At 39.2% G+C, this 20,723-nt stretch overlaps 1 protein-coding gene across 1 annotated transcript in view; it reads left to right on the top strand.

Annotated features, from left to right (window-relative positions):
- The first annotated feature begins 3,852 nt into the window (after positions 1-3,852).
- Positions 3,853-20,723, top strand: part of NEB (nebulin) — a 215,414-nt gene continuing 198,543 nt past the window's right edge. Inside the window, exons 1-9 of the mRNA XM_026453974.1 lie at positions 3,853-3,930; positions 4,533-4,616; positions 5,145-5,209; positions 8,977-9,018; positions 10,744-10,959; positions 13,112-13,219; positions 13,707-13,811; positions 14,297-14,401; positions 15,167-15,271. Coding sequence (XP_026309759.1) covers positions 5,174-5,209; positions 8,977-9,018; positions 10,744-10,959; positions 13,112-13,219; positions 13,707-13,811; positions 14,297-14,401; positions 15,167-15,271 — 717 coding nt within the window. The 5' untranslated portion in view covers positions 3,853-3,930; positions 4,533-4,616; positions 5,145-5,173. The remainder of the gene's footprint in view (positions 3,931-4,532; positions 4,617-5,144; positions 5,210-8,976; positions 9,019-10,743; positions 10,960-13,111; positions 13,220-13,706; positions 13,812-14,296; positions 14,402-15,166; positions 15,272-20,723) is intronic.

Below are 20,723 nucleotides of genomic sequence, written 5' to 3'. Positions count from 1 at the left end.
GTGACAGACTGGATTAAGAAAATGTGGCACATATACACCATGGAATATTATGCAGCCATAAAAAAGGATGAGTTTGCGTCCTTTGTAGGGACATGGATGCAGCTGGAAACCATCATTCTTAGCAAACTATCACAAGAACAGAAAACCAAACACCGCATATTCTCACTCATAGATGGGAACTGAACAATGAGCTCACTTGGACTAGGGAAGGGGATCATCACACATCAGGGCCTATCATGGGGAGGGGGGAGGGGGGAGGGATTGCATTGGGAGTTATACCTGATATAAATGACGAATTGATGGGTGCTGACGAGTTGATGGGTGCAGCACACCAACATGGCACAAGTATACATATGTAACAAACCTGCACGTTATGCACATGTACCCTAGAACTTAAAGTATAATAAAAAAATTAAAAAGAAAAAAAGAAAAATCAGGAAGGAGCAATGTAGACAGTTTGTTAAATGTGTAAAGGAATATAACAAAAGATTCAGCTAACCAAGTCAAAGTTATGTCTCCAGGGAGGGGAAAAAGGAATAGAGGAAACAGGAAGTGCTGATTTAGTAACAAGTCTTACAAAACTTAAGCTTGATTCTTAAGCTATGTCCATATAGAAGTTAATTAAAATAATGAAATCAAAGAAATGACAACAAAAACTGTTACAATCCCATCTCCCTTATCATGTCTTTTTTGGTCCCCAGGCATGACACTTCTATATTTTCATATTTAGAGAAGCATTATCTGAAGTTCTGATATTGGCACCTAACTGCCCTGCTTTGGCTTGTAGCCAGTTGTACAAGCTTCTAGTCAAATGCCTTTGTACTCATAAATTCTTAGACTAAGTATTGTCTGATTTCAGAAGCTTCGAGATATTTGGTATTTCAATTAAATACAGAAGAGTGAAGCCTCCAATATAATGTAAAAAATGATAATGATAGTAAAAATAATAATAGCTAACATGTACTGAACACTTACTTTGTGCAAGGCATATAATAAGAACCTACCAATAAATCAGGGTGTCAGTGTACTCTTGTTCCATAGAAGAGGTCATAGATAGGCCAGGAAAATAAAGCTGTTCTTTCATCTCTAGAAGGCATCATTCCAGATTAGAATCTGCAGAGTTTAGTAAGGAGGTGGCAGTGTTTTTCTCTAGTGTGACTCGGAGAGAAGTGTAAGCTGCTTGCTGATACACTCACCCCTGTGTAACCATGGTGGGAATATAAACAGCTTTCCTGTGAGTCTCTTACTTCTGACATGCTTTGCAAATTATTAGAGCAACCTGCATTGGGCCAATTTAGCAGGGGTTTTGGGGCTTTCTTTTAGGAGGAATTTATCCCAAGATATCTAAGCCAGGGTAATTTCATGTGAACTCACTCTTTCTCCACTCCCCGCCCCCCCCCCAACTTTTTAGATGCACACTTCACTGTGTATGGAGTTTGAGGTTCTGCTCATCTGTAGCACTTCTATTTACTCATATAATGGTTTCAAAAGTAATGTATAAAGAGTGTCTTAGTTCATTTGGTCTGCTATAACAGAAATCATATAAGCTGGGTGGCTTATAAACAGAAATATACTTCTCATAGTTCTAGAGGCTGGATGTCTAAGATCAGGGTGCTCACATGGTTGGGTTCTAGGGAGGACGTTCTTTCAGGTTGTGGCTGGCCATCTTGCCCCTGTAACTTCACATGGCAGAGAGAGCACCAGGCAGCTCTCTGGGGCCTCTTTCATAAGTGTACTAATCCCATTCATGAGGGCTCCACCCTTATGACCCTATCACTTTCCACACATTGGAGGGTAGGATTTCAACATATAAATTTTAGGGGGACACATTCAGCCCACATAGTAAAGATTTTTCAAGACTAATAACCCCTAAGGATATCAAGATGTGTATACATAGGAACCCTCATTCTGTGTTAGTGAAACATAAAATAGTGTAAGGATTTTGACTGGCAACTTGACAATGTCTATCAGTTTTCAAAATGTGCATATATATTCTGCCTCAGTAATTCTACTTCTAGAAATTTACCCTGCAGATACATTTCATATAAGTATACAAAGGTAATGCACAGGGATGCTTACTGTGTGTTTTGTTTTGCATTGTTTTGCTTTATTTTGTAATAGCAAAAACCTCGAAACAACCTAGCTGTCCATTAATAAAGTAATGATTAAACGATTATACTCTATCCAATCAATAGAATTATTTGTGGAAATTAGAGTAGGATATGTTTATGTGATGTTTCATAAAAGATGTCTATTGCATATTAAGTATATTGATTTATGTCAATATCTATATTGAAAATATCTGAAACTTAAAAATGACTTAGAAGGTCAATGCTCATTTTTTACTTTATATGATTTTGTACTCTATGTTTTTAAAATATGAGCCTGTATTATTTTTTAATTCAACAACATGTTTTAAAGCATGTAATGACTAGTAAGTCACAATTCTAGTTTGCAGCTACCAAGTGAGTGATCTCATATTACATAAATATCCTTTGGTCATAAGACCTGTGAGAACATACAAGATGAACAGGTATAATCAGTTAAGATGATAAAATTTAGTTAGATTCTATTTATTATCATGTGAATCAGGGAGGGGGAAGAGGTACATATATTTGAAATATGAGATTACTTTCTCAAAGTCCTGGTCTCAGACATCTGCCCGCCTCGGCCTCCTAAAGTGTTGTAATTACAGGCGTGAGCCACCACACCCAGCGAGATTACTTTCTGATGTTCAACTTAAAAAAAAAAAAAAAGATTGCAATATGTTTGGTCTCAAATGCATATCAAGATATAGGTGACTCACAGGGTTTTGTCTCAACACAGGAGCAACCCAGAGAAAAAGCAGTTCTCTGCCATATAAGAGCCTGTGTTTTCTGTTGCTATGTGTAAGGACATACAGACAGAATAAGATTTTAAATTCGAAAAAATCCTTCAGGAGCAAAGAAAGTGCAAGAGAGACATTAGGCAAGTTTTAAGAAAATTGTTAGATAATTTTTATGAAGGAAATGTCTTACATTCGGATTTGCCAAATAGGGCATTATTTTCTCCTGATAAGTTAGGAGAAATTTTATTTTATCTGCTCTTGTTGTTCAGAAATTGAGCCTGTCTGTGTCCACATTCACATGTTGCTTCTGGGAGCCAGGAGTCATCTGAGTTAATAGAAAAATCACTAACTCGGTTACATACGACAGAGGTTCTGTATTCCTAGCAGCTTGCCTTATCTAAGGAGGGAGAAGGTGCTAAACAGGATTTGGGTAAACCCTCCTGGTTTAGTAACAGAAAAATGATGGGGTCTAATCTTTCTAATTACACCCTATGGATATCTTATCTAGTGCCATCGTCAAATATTTTCACCTTTAGCTTCACTCATCACATTTTTAAAAATTGCTTTTGCCAACTTGATGTTTACTGGGTCTTATTCCTTAGTTTCTTTCACACTAACACCAGTAACTTACCTGTACTCACCTGGTGAACCTTACCAGGGTGAGTACATTTACCACCATGACTGGACAAAAGACGTGAAGAAAACAGTCATGGAAGGGTCAAAGCCTCTCAAAGTCATGCTTATTTTCTACTAAATTCTTTTGCATGATTATGACGTCGAAAGGGGTCTCAGTAAATGGGAAATTCAACCTAAAATTGAACTGCATAGGCTGGAAGTTAGGTAAAATTTGATTCCATTTGAATAGTTCTAAGCAAGCAATTTGTTACCCTTTATCCTTTAGTGGAATTGATGAACAGGTGGTTTTCAGAAGATCACTTGGTAAATTTAGCTTCTGAAATTTGAGCAACTCAGGATCTGATTGGTTGCTCTTGCCACATGATAATTCGGAGCCCAGGCATCACGCTGGCTTTTGCCTGGGGTTCTCAGGAGGGGAGAGTTGGGAGAGGCTTTGCTGCTGAGGAAATTTATTTGGTAGATTGAAGGTAAGGCCAGTTTATGACTTTTTCTGTAATACTCTTTCAGGAGATGTTCCACAACTTCCCTTGAAGTATTTTTCAAAGGCTTGGGCCATAACTGAGGAAATTAGTGGTAGAAATATGGCTAGGAGAGTCTAACCCCATTGCCCTACTAAGGCCCTACTAATATCTGCTATGTACAGTGTGCGATTAGAGTCAAGTCCTTTGCTAACCAATTTATTGCTCGACTGAATCGGCTCTCTTGTCTAACATTTTTTTGCCTTTGGTATTTTTCCCTAAATATATTAGTATGAAAAAGAAGATACATTGCTCTACGTTCCTATATTTATCCTGTTCTACTGGGCTTCATTTGCCCGAGGAGTGGCAGTTTCGCTAGCTTAACAAAACCAGCCACTGCAGGATATTGGTTTACATGGCAAACATCTTTGGATGAAGGGACAGCTGTTCCGACTCATCATCCACTTCATATCAAGAGTCTCACTCTCTGGCAACAAACTGTAGAGGCCTTGAGAGATCCTTTTGCTATTTTCTATATTAGAAGCTTAGGCTAAGGACTGACAATCCTATATGTACTTCAGTCAATGCTTTACAACTTTGTTATTTTTCAGGTTTGAACGAGAGCTACAGAAACTAAAGAAAAAGTCTGTATAAGCCGATGGTGTTCGGGAAGAAGATAACTCCATTGCCTTGAGGTTTCTTTTTTTCTTTTAAAATTTATTGACAGATGTATTTTTATGGGTTCCAATTTGAAGCCCAAGATATACAGCAAACAGTGGATCAGGGCAGTATGGAAAACTAAGTCAGCCCTCTTAGAATTTTGGTGCTGGGGAAAAATTTCAGCTTCTTCTGAAACCCAAGCTGGCCTTCTTTCACTAAATGTTTTGCTGGAAAATGTCTTTTCTCTAAGTGTTTGGAAGTTTAAATTCTCTGTTCCCTGAGTCCAAACTCTCTCACTTCCTTACCTCAATTTCCTTTTACAATTTTAACTAAACTGATTATGTAGAAGTAGCAATTCCCAACACTGAAGGAATAAAGAGAAAGAAATTTGAAGCTTCTGCTGTTTATACTTGTATTTTAAATGTCTTCTCTCCTTTAGCCTGCAACAATATATGAATTTGTGCAATAGTTTAGCTTCAAATTCTATTTTTATGATGTCATAAGATAATTTACGTGCTGGGAATAGACTCTAATATGTTTTCATTTGTGTGGAATATGAAAAGTTTGTAGGTGCCACTACTACTCTGGAAAAATGGCAGATGACGAAGAATATGAGGAGGTGGTGGAGGTAAGATTTAAAAAAAACACTGACAGCAAACTATTTTATGTAGTGACAGTCAAAGCCATGCAGGTGAATTAATCATTCGAAAAATACATTGTCTATTATAACTTCACAAAGAGTCCTCATTTAAAGCATAAGAAAGGAATATTTTATGTTCAGTTTCACTATAATTACGTGGGATTTAGAATTGAAAGGAAATATCACTGTTTCCCACTTTTGCTTTTCTTTAAGCTCTCAAAAACCAAGTTGGAGTAAAGGCAGGTTTTAATTCGTCTTCTAAAACTACTTTCTTCCCCAGTTCCCAACTCCGATGTTCAAAGGGACAGAGATGAAGAGAAAGTTCTGAAAACGGAACTCTGTCTCTTAGTGTCTGCATAGCAGTAGAGGAAAAGATCTACTCCTTATTCTTTGCTTCAACTAGCTAATCATCTATAGGGAAACATGGTTTAAATATTCAGAATAATCATATGTATGAAATTATATGCATATGTGAGACTTATACATAATACATACACATGTGCACACACACACACATACACACAAATATGAAGTATGAAGCTCACAGTGATAGTTGGAGCCACACCTTCCCACCAACTTCATTATACTTACCTAAGTGAACAAGACTAGTTTTTGCTTTTGAATTTTGAATAAGAACAAAGACTATAGTGAGTATCTTGAAAATTTTCCTTCCAATTATTGGTGGACATCTAACACATTTTACAAAGCTGTTAATAATTTATTTTATATTTTTTATATCCTTTTGTTTTTATCATCTTACAGTTTTTCCTCACCGGCTCTTGCCTTTAGCTTCACATTCTAGAAATAAAATCTAAAGGCTTGGAACTATAATGCACATAAATACAGCGCCATGAATCTGAATGTGCTTAGTAATTACCAATTAACGATGATGATCTAAACACATTAAAATCTCCAAATGCCTAAGGCACTTGGAGGCAGTTGTGAAAATCTGTGCTTTTTAATAAGACTGAAATTAACTGTAAGAGCTACCCAGAACCAAATTTTAGGTGGCAGTACCAAAATTAGTCTTTGGAAAATTATTTTAGTGACCAGTCTATATTTAGATGAAGAAAATTTTATTTATTCTACAAATAAAATTACTTTTATTACTGAAGGATATGAGGGAAAAAAATAGAATGAATCTCATACAATGTAACATTCAACCTCTCTGGCTTAAATCTGATGACCACATCTTTCATGCTGATATCATCACTAGTGTACATTTTGCTTATGTACCTAAGGGTCAGAAATATCATTATCAAACACTAATATAATTATTAATTAAATTGTCTTCCCTATGATAATAATCCCAGTAACAGTTTTTACTCTCCAACTTAAATATTCCTTGTCTTTCTTAAAATAATTGTGTACCTTTGCTACTGGAAATTGTCCTTAGTGCTAGACTTGATTGATTCAACTAGATGTCATAAAAAAGGAGGGGGGTATTTTTAGACATCTCATCCCTACCATTTTGTTCCCATTACAGCTTCTGGGTCTAACCAGCAGGTGATAAATGAATAGACTGCCTGCCAGAAAGTATTGAACTGAGATCTCTTTGACCTCAAAAAAGGTTATGAGCATAGGAGGGTGGAGAATTCAAAAAAATGGCCAGGGAAGATTTTAGAAAATAGAGAGGAACTAGCTTTAAAAATATGCAGAAAACAGAGAAGAACTGGCTTTAAAAATATATCTCCTTGGGATCTTGGACATTGAAATAAAGTTTTACTGTTCTCTCTACTCCAACTTAAACTTGGAAAGAAAGAGAAAGAAGCAAGGATGTACTATCTAATTAGTGGCACAGCTCTAAAAAAAGAGCGAGATTTGGCATACAAGTTAATGCCAACCATTTAAATAATGTTGCCTCTTTTATAAGCGTATTTCTAAGATGGATTTACCAATGGTGAGAGCCCAGAAAAGGTAAAATTGAATGGTTTCCAAGGAGCTGCTTTTAAACTTGGGTGCTGAGAAAATCCAAAATAGTTGTGAATCTTCCATTTTATTTTAATATTTCTTCTGAAGCCACTGATGTTTTGTGTGACCGGAGGAATGACTCGATGTGGCGTCAGCATCAAACAATATTTTCTAGAGTGTCCAAATGATGTTTCTCATGTGCTGAAAGTCACAACTGTAAAGAAGCAAATTTCAGTGCTGTCAGTGCTTGTGATTTTTGTTGCTATGTGTAACGACATACAGGCAGAATTAGATTTTAAATTAAAACAATAGCTCAAGAGTAAAGAAAGCACAAGAATGAGGAACATTAGGCAAGTTTTAGACAATTGTTTTTTTTTTTTTTTTTTTTTTTTTTTTTGAGACAGAGTCTCGCTCTGTCACCCAGGCTGGAGTGCTGTGGCCGGATCTCAGCTCACTACAAGCTCCGCCTCCCGGGTTCACGCCATTCTCCTGCCTCAGCCTCCCGGGTAGCTGGGACTACAGGCGCCGCCACCTCGCCCGGCTAGTGTTTTTGTAGTTTTTAGTAGAGACGGGGTTTCACCGTGTTAGCCAGGATGGTCTCGATCTCCTGACCTCGTGATCCGCCCGTCTCGGCCTCCCAAAGTGCTGGGATTACAGGCTTGAGCCACCGCGCCCGGCAGACAATTGTTAACGCAGGTGAAATAGCGCAGGCGGCCTATTGACAATGGTTAAGTAATCTGATGACACTTCACTGAACCAAGAATACAGGTCATTGAGGAAAATTTTGCATCTTAATGTTTTCCCTTCCCTTGAGTGCTGTATGTTTTGGTGTCAAAGATAAGAAAAATGAAGCATAAAGTGTTATATATCCATTTTTTTTTTACTAAGAAATGAGCCAAGTGTTTCATCTTTATCCCTTTCCTCACGTGCTTGGCCTAAACGAGCCTCTCCTTCTGTTCACCCTACAGAGCAGGGTGAAGCTAAGGACAGGATTCCTCTCTCCTTACACATCTGAAACCAAATGTCAGCCAGTTCCTTTCTGCATCTATTTATTGCTGGTGATGTCAGAAGTAGAACAAAAGTAGACTCAGTTTTAGATCCTGGCTTCAGATCCGTCATGCAGGCCATGATGACCTCAGAGCCACTATGGCAAATTGCAGCCTGCCTTTCCCTTCATCACTTCGTGATGAGGAATCTTCTCATTTTCCCCTTCATTCCTTCGCGTTTACCAATTTTCATATTAGCACCACTCTGTTTAGGACAATCACACTATTGAAGGGGACTCATGCATCACTCCAGAAGAAACTTATTACTTACTAATCAGGAGGGTATAGGAATAATTGAGATGTGGATATACTTTGGGATCTTATTACTTCCATGATGCAATCCATTTAAAAATGTATTCACACTCGAGTTTCTGTTTTAGTTTACCGTTAGTTTGCAAACAGTGAGTTTTAACACAATTCCTCTCTGCCCAACCCACACACTCAGAATCTTCTTATTGTATTCTCTTCTCAGCAAATTCTATCTTGGTGACCATAAAAACAAATTTCCATGTCCCAGTAAAGTAAAATAGCTTCTCTTGATTAAAAAACAGCCTCATACACTTTTCTCAGCCCTCTGCATCTCTTTGTCCATTTGGATGGCATTCACTTTAGCTTTCCTGAAGTATTACAAAGTGAAGATGGGTTCCAAAATATGAACAGGCTCCTTCACCTACCCCTTTCCCACAGACATTCCAAATCAACCGAGCTAGTGCAGTCACCTAAGTGGTTCAGCTGAGGTACAGGAAAGGTGGTTTCTGCTTTGGTTCTCTTGCCAATGCCTTTGTGCTCTATTTACAGTACTACACAGAAGAAGTGGTTTATGAAGAGGTGCCGGGAGAGGTAAGGCCCAGCCCACAGCTGCATAAACTGCATTCTCATTAAAGCAGGAAGAGCTTTCTCCTTTCTCATACTCCCAGGGCCACAAAGATGGCAAAAGGGATTATCTGACAGAGGATCACTCACCTACCTGTGCCCAGAAGCTGGTGTGAAAGCGCAAACATTACCTGTTTGATGGATTATTTCACCTTTTTTTTCCTATTCAACAAGCCCAAGATGGCAGAGGGTGGCTCTCCCTATTGCTCCTGTGGGATTTTTTTGTGTAGGTGATGCTAATTATAATAATGTCAGTGGCTATCACCATTCTCCAACAGCGGCAGGGGGGATGGCCTTGGCTTTGTGATTGGCATAGGGACGAGCAGTTTTATTGTGTAGAGTTGTAACTTGTAGGTCACCATCTCTGCCACCAGGGATGGTGCCTCCAAGGCTTCGTCCCTGATGATGCATTGAAATGCTACTCAGATTTTAGCACATTAGGAATTCTAAATAAGCTATTACCATAAATAGTCCAAGTTCAAGCTCTTTTTTTTTTCAAGGTGAAATACCTTTCTCACGCTTTATTTTCTGCATGCAGCTGTTTCTCTTTGAGCATGACATTTTCTGCATGCAGCTGTTTCTCTTTGAGCATGATATGGATGGTTAATCCTGAAGCTTGTTCAGAGAACCTGTGACTGCATAAAAACTAACATCTGTAGATGCTGTAATTTGGTTAGTTTCTCACGGTCAACTATGCCTTAGTAATCATGGGCAGAAAACAGAAAACAACCTATTAGCAATGATGTGCCAACACTAGAGGGGGTTTTTATAAATGTACAATTTCCTTACTAGGTTCTCTTTTCATAATTGATGCTAGAATTCTTTGGTACAGATGATATTAGCTGTGAAGGGAAGGATACTGTGAAATGGATTGAAGACTTGGCTGCTTATCTTTTTTTCTTACATGCATTATTTTTAACCTTGGACTAGACCCAAACTTGAGGTCTTAGTATCTTCCACTATAGCCTGCTGTAAGAAATAGTAATTTCTCACCTACTGCATAGATAGGACTGTTGTGAGGATAATTAGCCCATTGTGTTGTTATCATTATTCTTGTCCACCTAAGCATTTATTAGTGTAAATGGCACTCCAGTTCACATTAATTAACTGACTAAGCCAAGGGAATGAAAATCTCTTATAATATTGATGCGATTCATTTTTTTTTAAAGTTCATTATTCTTTGTCTCTGATCTAGTGGAGAATGCCTAAATCCCTGTGGAACAAACAACCAATTTTCCCTTAGTCACTTACAAGTTAATATTAAAGTCGATAATTTGAGCTTTGTTTGATTATCTTAACCTTTTGTTCCCCAACCTCAAGTTTGCTTTTACTTTACCCAGACAACTTAAGATTTTCAACTGTTAAAAAAAAAAAAAAAAAGTTTATTGCTGATTTTTCCCCCTACTTTGAAGTATTTGAGTGTCTTTCTGCAAATGCAAACTTAAGGCAATATTGCAAAGTAATAAGGAGTAAACTTTTTATTCCACACAATCCTGACAATCAGCATTCAGATTTATGTAACATAATGTGCCTTCATATGGCTATAGTGTGCCATTTCCTGCTTTGGCTTACCTTAGATATGGAGAAGTAACCCCAGGCATGTAAATCTGATTTGGCGTTAAAATAATATATACTGAGATCACAGTAGCACAGTTTTTACTTTCACAACAATGTTGAATATCAAATTTTCAGACAATAACAGAAATTTATGAGACTACAACGACAAGGACGTCTGACTATGAGCAATCGGAAACTTCCAAACCAGCTCTGGCGCAGCCAGCACTGGCACAGCCAGCACCAGCAAAGCCGGTGGAGAGGAGGAAGGTCATCCGGAAGAAAGTGGATCCTTCAAAGTTCATGACCCCCTACATTGCACACAGTCAGAAAATGCAGGATCTTTTTAGCCCAGTAAGTTTCAAACAACTTCTGTTAACCTAGTTTGATTATTAAGAAATTACTGATCTCAACCCACTCTGTTTTGGATGCTGGCTGGATTTTACTTCTCAAACTTGTATGAAACAAAAACTTATTTTGCAAAATATAGGCTCTTGTGACTGTTGAATTTTCCTTTTATGTAGTTTATTTATACCATTGCAGCGTAAGAACGCATTCTTATTGAAATCATTCCTGCAAAATAAGCATAAGGCCAATCATAAAGCATTTATTGGTATTTAATCAGTATTAATTAGCCAATCTAGAATAATGAAATCATAAATACAGATTTAATGTAGCCCAGTTCATGGAAGCTACATAACATATTTAAACAATGTCAGCAGAAGAGCTTCTTAGTAGACTAGCTAACAGCATATAAAAAGGTATATATAAAGAGGTATAAAGTGAAGAAGAACATTTATTTTAAAAATCCAAGATCAGACTAAGAACTCATTTGAAATTGAGGCTCTGAATGTTTGGCTCTACTTTAGAACAGTGGTTATTAACCATGGCTGCACACTGGAACCCCCTGGGAGTTTTAAAACTAACGATGCTCAGGCCATTCTAGTTTAATTGGCTCAGAGTTGGGCCTGTGCACAAAGGTTTTTTTTTTTTTTTTTTTTTTTTTTTTTTAAGAAACAGAATCTTTCTCTGTAGCCCAGCCTGGATCAAGCAGTAGCTTGATCATAGCTCACTTCAGCCCCAGACCCCTGGGCTGAAGCAATTCCTCCTACCTCAGCCTCCCTAGTAGCTAGGACTACAGGTGCATGCCACCATGTCTGGCTAATTAGAAAAAAAAATTTTTTTTGTAGGATCTCCTAATTTTTTTTTTCATAGAGGCAGGGTCTTGCTATGTTGTCCAGGGTGGTCGTAAACTCCTAGCCACAGGTGATCCTCCCACCTTGGCCCCACAAAACTTTAGAGTTATAGGCATGAGCCACCATGCCCAGCCCTGTACAAAAGGATTTTTAAAAGCTGCCCAGATGATTCTAATGTGCGCCCAGGTTGAAAATCACTGCTCTCAGTGGTCCCTGATCTTTAAATTCCCATGTACAGTTCTGTAAGTTACACTGACTGACAGCAGATTCAGACACATTTCAATGGGTTTAATTTGTTGATTGTCTATGATGGGCTGAGGTCTCACTGGGTAGCTTGATTGAATGTCCTCTGAAGGCTTAAAAAAATGAAATATAGCTTAAGAGAACATTGGAGTATATAAGACTAAAGTTTATGTCAAAAACATCCTATTGAGGTTAAGCAATACATATTCACTTTTGGTTAAATGATAGCAGCTCACTATTTGGTAAATTCCTAGTTTAGAGCCTTGAATAATCTAAGACAGGTTTCTAGAAATGAGATTTTCTTACCTTCTTTAGTGCTGCAGTATTCAGCAAAGATAGAATTTTTTGTCAATATATTGCCATAAATTCTTATTAATTCAGATCCTATGAACCTAGAATTTCTGATGTTCTGAACGCACTGTCAGTAAAGGTCTGTAATAGTTTTTAAGTGGTTAGTAACCAAATCAATAGTATAATTTAGATTGTTGACTACTCCTCTCAAGAGTACTCCGAAAACATTTATAATGGTAAATTGTGCACATTATCATTAAAGCAAGAATTCATTGTGTATTCAGCAGAAATAATAAAATCACATTCCTAAATTTACAGAATATAATTCAGACCTGCCATTAATTCAGCTGGTGTCTCAGCTATCGTAACTACTGAAGTTTAGCTGCAACTTCTGAATTGAATATTTTTGCATTGTATTAGCAATCAAATCTTTTCAGAATTAACTCAACTTCTATACTTATTTTCTAAAATAATTGAGGTTTAGGCTTTTTATACATGCATTCAGACAAAAAGGATTGAAAGAATCATTTTAGGGTATTTCCAAGACAATAGTCTATAATAAATTTGTATTGTCTCCAAGATCCAACCATGTTTAGGAGAAGCAATTATCAAATCTATTTTAGTTTTTGCTGAGAGTCAGGGTAGGGGACAAAAAGAAAGCTATTACAACTGATAATTGTTATAACTTGAAGGATTTTTTAAATCAGATGGGGTGAGTATGTTGCTTGAAATTCTCGCTGCTGTCTTGTTAGGCTAATATCTGATATCCTTTTCAGAATAAATACAAGGAGAAATTTGAGAAAACAAAAGGACAGCCATACGCCAGTACAACAGATACCCCAGAACTTCGCAGAATCAAAAAAGTACAAGATCAACTCAGTGAGGTGGGCTGTATTGCTGAAATAAAGGATAGGGACATTTCAAAATACACCTACTGCTGGGAATTGTGGGCTTTAAATATGTGCTGTGAGAAAAAGGAGTTGAATTACCATGAGCTAGTTCACAAATCTAGAAAAGCATGAACCATAGATCATGTTGCTGTAAATGTGAACCCAAAGAAACTTCTAAAAGCTTGGTTTAGCAACTTGGCTTAACAGGAGACTATGAGATGGAAGCTCCAACTCACTGTGGTTCTCCACACTGTAGCACAGTAAGGCCAAGAAGCAGCAGGCTGGAGATCCAGCCAGGAAAGCAGAAAATCTGTAAGTGCAGGTGCTCCTTTGAAGATCACAGTTTTCCAGCTAAAATGCAGAAACTATGCTTTGTGTTGCAGACCTAGAGTCATTGGGGTAATGCTCTGTGGTTATAAGAAATTCCTTAATATACTCACATGTTCATGACTGTCATGAACTCTGTGCATTATTTGAGCAGGTTAAGTATCGAATGGATGGTGATGTTGCTAAGACTATCTGTCACGTAGACGAAAAAGCAAAGGATATTGAACATGCAAAGAAAGTGTCGCAGCAAGTCAGTAAGGTAAGCCAATGATATGGATGGCTGGGGTACTCAGTAGCATGTGCATCACCTCTGCATTGTCTTAGAGGAGAAAATTGAACAGGCCTGATCCTACTCACTAGCCTCATGGGTAGTGTGAATTCAATACCTGTATTCATCAAGAAGGCTGCACAGATGAGTGGCCTGTAGAACCTGTGGGTGGATGGAAGAGTCCCCCTGCCCAAAGAGGCAGCTGTGACTCGGCTCCAGGCTGTTGCTGCATGGAGTCCCAGTGTCACCAAAGACGCTGAGGAGCTAAATTTTTAATTGAAAGGAATTAGCATTTTCAATCAAAACCTGACTATGGTAGGAAAAGTAGTATAGGACGTTGGCATGGTCAATGTTTTCCTAGTAACACGATGGCAGCCTTTGAGCAAGGACGCCTTCAGGAGTCTCCCTTTGTTGTTTAAATCCTCATGCCTTTGGGTGAGACCTCAAGCCACAGGTCCTCTGCTCCTTCTGTCTAGGTTTTATACAAGCAGAACTGGGAAGACACCAAGGATAAGTACCTGCTTCCTCCTGATGCCCCTGAACTTGTCCAGGCTGTTAAGAACACCGCCATGTTCAGCAAGGTAAGGGCCTGCTCCATCCCCACTTCTATCTTCCTATGTCATCTCATCATATACTTCATGTAATACTTGGTGAACTCTTGATCATCTGGAATACAATTTCCCAATCTATTTATGAGTAGCCTTGAGACATATGAGACTGCAGGGGTAGGGCTTGGCAAAAAGGGACTGAGAGAAAAGCTTCTAGGCAGAGTGAGGAGAGGGTCATTTGGGAACCTGAGCAACCTGGGGGCAGAGGGGAATGTCTGTGGAAAATAAAGGTGTTGTGGAGAACCAGCTGAGAGAGCCACAAAGTAATATCTCAAAATTGTCTTTAGACCCTGTGCTATACTTTAGATGTCCCTGGCTGTTAACTCTAATTAGAGGTTTATTTTGTGACCCAACTTGCAAGTGTCCTATATTGCCCTGAACTATGTGAAGTGCTTCCTGGCTCCTTACATTGTGTTAGCACTTGTAAGTGCTATTGATAAACAATGACAAATAATGTCAAAACAACAACAACAACAAGGCAGGTAGAGTTACAGAGAAGAGATGAAACAAAATCAGACAAATCTGCCCCTCTGAAAATAAGAAAAAACAGGGCATGCTATCAGTAAAAATGACTTGGGTTGGATGGAAAGGGGGAAGTTATCTGTGAATTTCATTTACCTTTGCTCTCACCTCGCCCTTGGTTCTTTAGGTCATTGATGGATGAATTCAAAACTGCATTTTGTGTAAATGTGACCCTACTTCCTCCTAACTTTTCTTTTTCTTTGTTTTTTGATTTAGAAACTGTACACTGAAGACTGGGAAGCAGACAAAAGTTTGTTTTACCCCTACAATGACAGCCCAGAACTGAGGAGAGTTGCCCAGGCCCAGAAAGCTCTCAGTGATGTAAGTGAAATGCAAGTGGCACCATTTAGGTGTGCAGAGTCAGGGGAACTTGAATTACATCTTCTGGCCAGATGTTCACTGCAACTCTTCTTTATAAGAGGCTAAATGCTGTATTTCAGAGGAGTACATCTAGAATTGTTATAATTTACGATGTCTCATTTAGATTAGATATAATTTATACTTTATATTAAATATAATCTAGTCCAATTTCCTCTTCTTATAGTTGGCAAACCTGAATCTGGGGTTACATTAGTTAGTGGCAGAGCCTAGGCTTGTGAGCTCAAGACCAGTATTCTTCTCCCTGGAGCATGAGTTCTTCTTTCCCCTTGGCTCTGGTTGAAGTTGTTCCATGACAACAGAGTGGCAATTTTTAAAAACCTATTGTAATCATAGCCACCTTCCCAAATCTATTAAGTAAGCAATATTATGGAAGAGTTGTGCCTTGCTATCCTAAGCATCAAGTCCAAATTGTGGTATGTTTCCCTTTTATTGTGTGTGGGACCTGACTAGTGTACTTCTTAAAACATATTTGTGGCTGTGTGTGGTGGTGACTCACCCCTGTAATCCCAGCAGTTTGGGAGGTCAAGCAGGGAGGACTGCTTGAAGCCAGGAGTCTGAGATCAGCCTGGGCAGCAAAGCAAGACCCCATCTATATAAAATATATTTTTAAAAAATTAGCCAAGTGTAGGGGTGCATGCCTGCAGTCTCAGCTACTCAGGAGGCTGAGGTAGGAGGATCACTTGAACCCAGGAGGTCAAGGCTACAGTGAGCTATGATCAAGCCACTGCACTCCAGCCTGGGCAACAGTGAGACCCCCGTCTTAAACAAACAATGACAACACTAACAACACCCAAACAAACCACAAACACATTTGTATAGTTATCCCACAAAGAGCTCTTGCTATCAGAAGATACTTCAGGTAGTGAAAAATCAGTGATCCCACTTGCCAGAATTTTGATATCCTAGACCTTGAAAACCATATGTTAGAGGAATTTAAAAGGCTTAATAGAGTCCTTAGGCTTGAAACCAGCAGCAGCAGCAGAGAGACCCACTTGGGCCTACCACTCTCCCTTATTTTGAGGTACTTTCTTACAGGACCATTGGATTTGCGGGGAAGCCATGTTGGAAATCCAAACCGCAACTTGTCTTCAGCAGAGCCCTGCATTATAAAGTGACAAGTTATTTGACATTCAATTGTCAGTTAGATCCCTGGAACCTATTTATTTATTTATTTATTTATTTATTGAGACAAAGTTTCACTCTGTCGCCCAGGCTGGAGTGCAGTGGTGTGATCTCAGCTAACTGCAAGCTCTGCCTCCCAGGTTCACGCCATTCTCCTGCCTCAGCCTCCCGAGTAGCTGGGACTACAGGCGCCCACCACCATGTCCAGTTAATTTTTTGTATTTTTAGTAGAGACGGGGTTTCACTGTGTTAGCCAGGATGGTCTCGATCTGCTGACCTCATGATCCACCCACCTTGGCCTCCCAAAGTCCTGGGATTACAGGCGTGAGCCCCCACACCCGGCCTCCCTGGAACCTCTTATACTCAATTTGGACTTAGTAAGCCAGTTCAGACTGATTGGGATTTACTTCTAATGGAATCTAGGGTCTGATCTTGCCATGAACCAAAATTATGCATACCAATTTGATGGTGTCTCCAATTTCTGAGGTCTAATTTCTAATGCCACTCTCTTAATATCACCTGCAAGTTTAGTGGACATCTTTTCTATTTCATTTTCCATGTAACTGGCTAAAATATAATACAGATACACTCCTATCCTTTCATTGGTAAGTTAGGAAATAGAGAAAGTATAACAAAACTTTGAAGTCATCTAGCACATGGTACCAATTTTAATGTGTGAGTACTTCTTGCTTCTCTTTCAAGATTGGCTTTTTGATTCTGTATCTCACAGATTCACAATATTGTTGCATGGCTGTTATCAAGTGATCAGCAGTTATTTATGGAAAGTCTATTATGCACGCACACCTGGCAGGATAGAAAAGTACTACAAGCAGTTTTCATCCTTTCCTCTGAGAATTTATAATCAGGTTGATAAAATAAAAGTATGATATATCAAACAAGAAAAAAGTTAAAAATGAAACAACAGTCTAATACTTGCTACAAGACAGACAGAACACGTGTGAGTAATCAGAGAAGGCCATGTGGAGGTGGTGGTCCCGAGAGCATGGGTGGTGATGAAGAAGAAAGGCATTTCGAGTAGAGGGAACACTCGAACAAAGGGACACAGGTAAAATGAGGTCTGAGTTTTAAGGGACAAGGGAAGTGAAGGATGTGAGTGCCTCATTTGGAGGACACTTGTGAGAATGCTGGCAGCAGGACCTTGAAAGGCAGACAAAATTGCTTCGACATGGAATGGTAAGAAATAAGAGGCATCATAAGATTTTGGAGCAGAAAATAGTATGATAAAAATAGAATCTGGAGTAATTTTGATGAGCAATATGATAGATCAAGATTAGGAAATACAGGAAAAACTGGGTAATTTTGTGAAATCTATTTTAGTAATAATTAGGGCAAAGGAGAGGAAGAAAGGAATCTGAGGGTAAGAAGTATGAATAAGCATAAATGGCATTGGCTATTGGAGCCAAAGGAGAGAAAGAAGCCCTAGAGGAGCCTCTGACTGTGGACTGGGGGTCTGGGTGAGTAGGGGAACAGCTGACAAAGATGCGTTAATGGAAAGAGAAATGGAATGGAGATGATTGAAGGAAACTTCAGATCAAGGCATGCTATGGATAAATTGGAAAGTACCATTGCTTAGGTGTGAGACCAGGGCAAGAAATTAATATTTCATGAGAACAAAGTGATAGCCAAAGACATGAACATCTGTGAAGGAAGCAGAAGAGTGCATGGCCAAGGGCAGAGTTTTGGAGGACACCCACACTTGGGACTGAACAGGAGCCAGCAAAAGGATGAGGGAACAAACAGCAAAGTTGAAGATAAACCAGGAAATGCCATGTCATGTAAGCCTGGGAGAGGTTTCCAAGAAGACACTTAATCTCCTATCTCCCTTCATCTATCAAATGGAGAGATGAAAGGTTACCTTCATACCATTCTAATGCTATGGACTTTGAACAAGGAAAGTTGGCCACATGTTTTGAGCAATTACAGTAGAAGATGTAATGAAAGAGAACATACAATAATGAAGTAAAGTCTTCCATGCTATTCCTCAAAAAGATGTGGCAGTTAAGGCACAGCTTTTATTTTTATTGCAGACCAAGTATGCACTCAGTATCAGATTACTGACACGCCTCTCAATACTGTTGTCAGCACTGTGAACTTCTACAATTATTGGGCACAGAGCCCTAAGCAAGCTGTTGTTTGCAGAATGTACCACTGGGTAGGCGCATAGATTTCTGGCTGAGGGCTTGGGTTTAGAGGCTGTTGCTACCTCTCCTGTATCTTCTTCTTGTGTCCTTCTTAATCTATTTATCACGTTTTCCTTATTACCTAAGTAGAGACAAACTACTTTGCACACACTAAGAGTCTTTAAGCTGATGCACAATACTGAACTCTTTTTTTTTTTTTTAAATCAGATCATTCTCTGTAACGGCAGAATTCTAACTAAACAGAATTCTGAAGAAGGTTCCTGAGAAATTAGGATTTCTAGATTTGATTTGTCTGAAACTTCTTGGCAGGATGTCCTACTTAATAAGCATTTCTCCTATTCAAGTGTTGCTTTTTCCCTAAGGACTTAACTAACCATGAAAAATTCTGTTGCCCTATGCCTAAAATAGTCTTCAGTCTGTGTTTTTGTTTTGTTTGGTTTTTTTGTTTTGTTTTGTTTTGTTTTTTGTTTTGTTTTGAGACAGAGTCTCACTCTGTCGCCCAGGGTGGAGTGCAGTGATGCAATCTTGGATTATTATAACCTCCGCCTCCCAGGCTCAAGCGATCCTCTCACTTCAGCCTCCCAAGTAGCTGGGACTACAGGTGTGCACCACCACACTTAGCTAATTTTTGTATTTTTGGCAGATACAGGGTTTCACCATATTGCTCTGGCTGGTCTTGAACCTTTGAGCAATTCAACTGCTTTTGCCTCCCAAAGTGCTGGGATTACAGGCGTGAGTCACCGTGCCTTGTTTAACTTATTTAAAGGAAATTAAGCCAGGCTTGTTTGTGGAATTTGTGTAAATACATTTCAAAATCTGTCTTTTGTATCCCAATTGATCTGCTGTCCATGAAAGCTTTTGTTATAGCCCCTAGGTAGATATTATTGGGATAAGATATAGTTAGACTTGGTTAAAGTATAAAGATGATTGGGACCTTGGGATTATTCAACTGCCTTACTTGATAAGTGAGAATACTGCCATGAGGAAGGGAAAATAATCGTAGAAATCTCACAGTTGCATCATGGAAGATTAGAAAGATAATTCTCCTCTTGAGACATTCCCCCGTGGCCTCAGTGTGTAAGACACACATTGAGATGTCAATCATTGACTCTTGCTCTAGCTAGTTACTATGTAGGCCACAAGGGTTCCCAAGGATAGGACATCTTTTTTGCCATCCCAGAGCTCACAGTCAAGAGGAAAGAGACATGTAGACAACAAATTACAGTGTCACATGATGACCCCTTTAAAGGAAGTAATGGCCAAGTTGAGTGAGATCCCAGGAGAAGGTCGTCGCATCTGGCTCAGGAGTCAGAGAAAGCTTGGGAGGGGAGTCATGCTTGTCCTGAGCCATGGAGAGGAAACAGCGGTTTGTAGATAGATGGGGAGAGGGAACAGCATGTACAAGGCCCTGAAACATCTGAGGGCTTCATGTGTCTGGGGATCTATGAATAGTTCTGCATTTTTGGAAGCAGGGGCTAAGTCTGGTAGAAGGAAAAACCAGAGGAGTCAGTAATGAAGAAAGAAAGGATGGCAAGAGAGAAGGATATGCATGATTTGTGGGTACCATACTTATTTTAAGGTGATAGAAGTCTTTTATAGGCTGAAGTGAAGGAGCTAATGAAGGAGAGGTTGGGGTTGTGAGAAAGAGGAGGGATGACAGAGAGCTGGGTGCAAAGGATGTGCTGGAAGGGGAAGCACCCTGGGTGCAGGAGTCATTCCCTCTGAGGGATGTTTCTCCTCTGTGCCAGGGCAGGGGTTGGAGAGGCAGGGATGAATATGCAGAAGATAAGTGTGTAGCATTTCTTTCCTCTATGAAAGAGGAAGCTGAGAGTAAGGTGGAGTTGATTGTGAGCTTAAGGACAGTGTTGGGGTTTTAGACTGGCTGCTGACAGTAGGGACTAACCAGAGACACATAATGGGCTGTGCAAGTTTCCTTGAAGACAAAATGGCATTTGTATACCATAGGGTCATAGGGCACAGAGCCCCAAGCAAGCTGTTGTTCACAGAACATACCACTGGGCAGGCATGTTGATCTCAAGTTAAGTGCTAGGGTTCAGAGGCTCCCTGCCCTGTGCCTTCTTCCTGTGTCCCTCTTAACCCTACTTATC

The sequence above is a fragment of the Piliocolobus tephrosceles genome, chromosome 11 (assembly GCF_002776525.5).
Source record: "Piliocolobus tephrosceles isolate RC106 chromosome 11, ASM277652v3, whole genome shotgun sequence".
Taxonomy (NCBI): Eukaryota; Metazoa; Chordata; class Mammalia; order Primates; family Cercopithecidae; genus Piliocolobus; species Piliocolobus tephrosceles.
The sequence above is the reverse complement of the archived record's forward strand: the minus strand, read 5'-3'. Positions and strand labels throughout refer to the sequence as shown.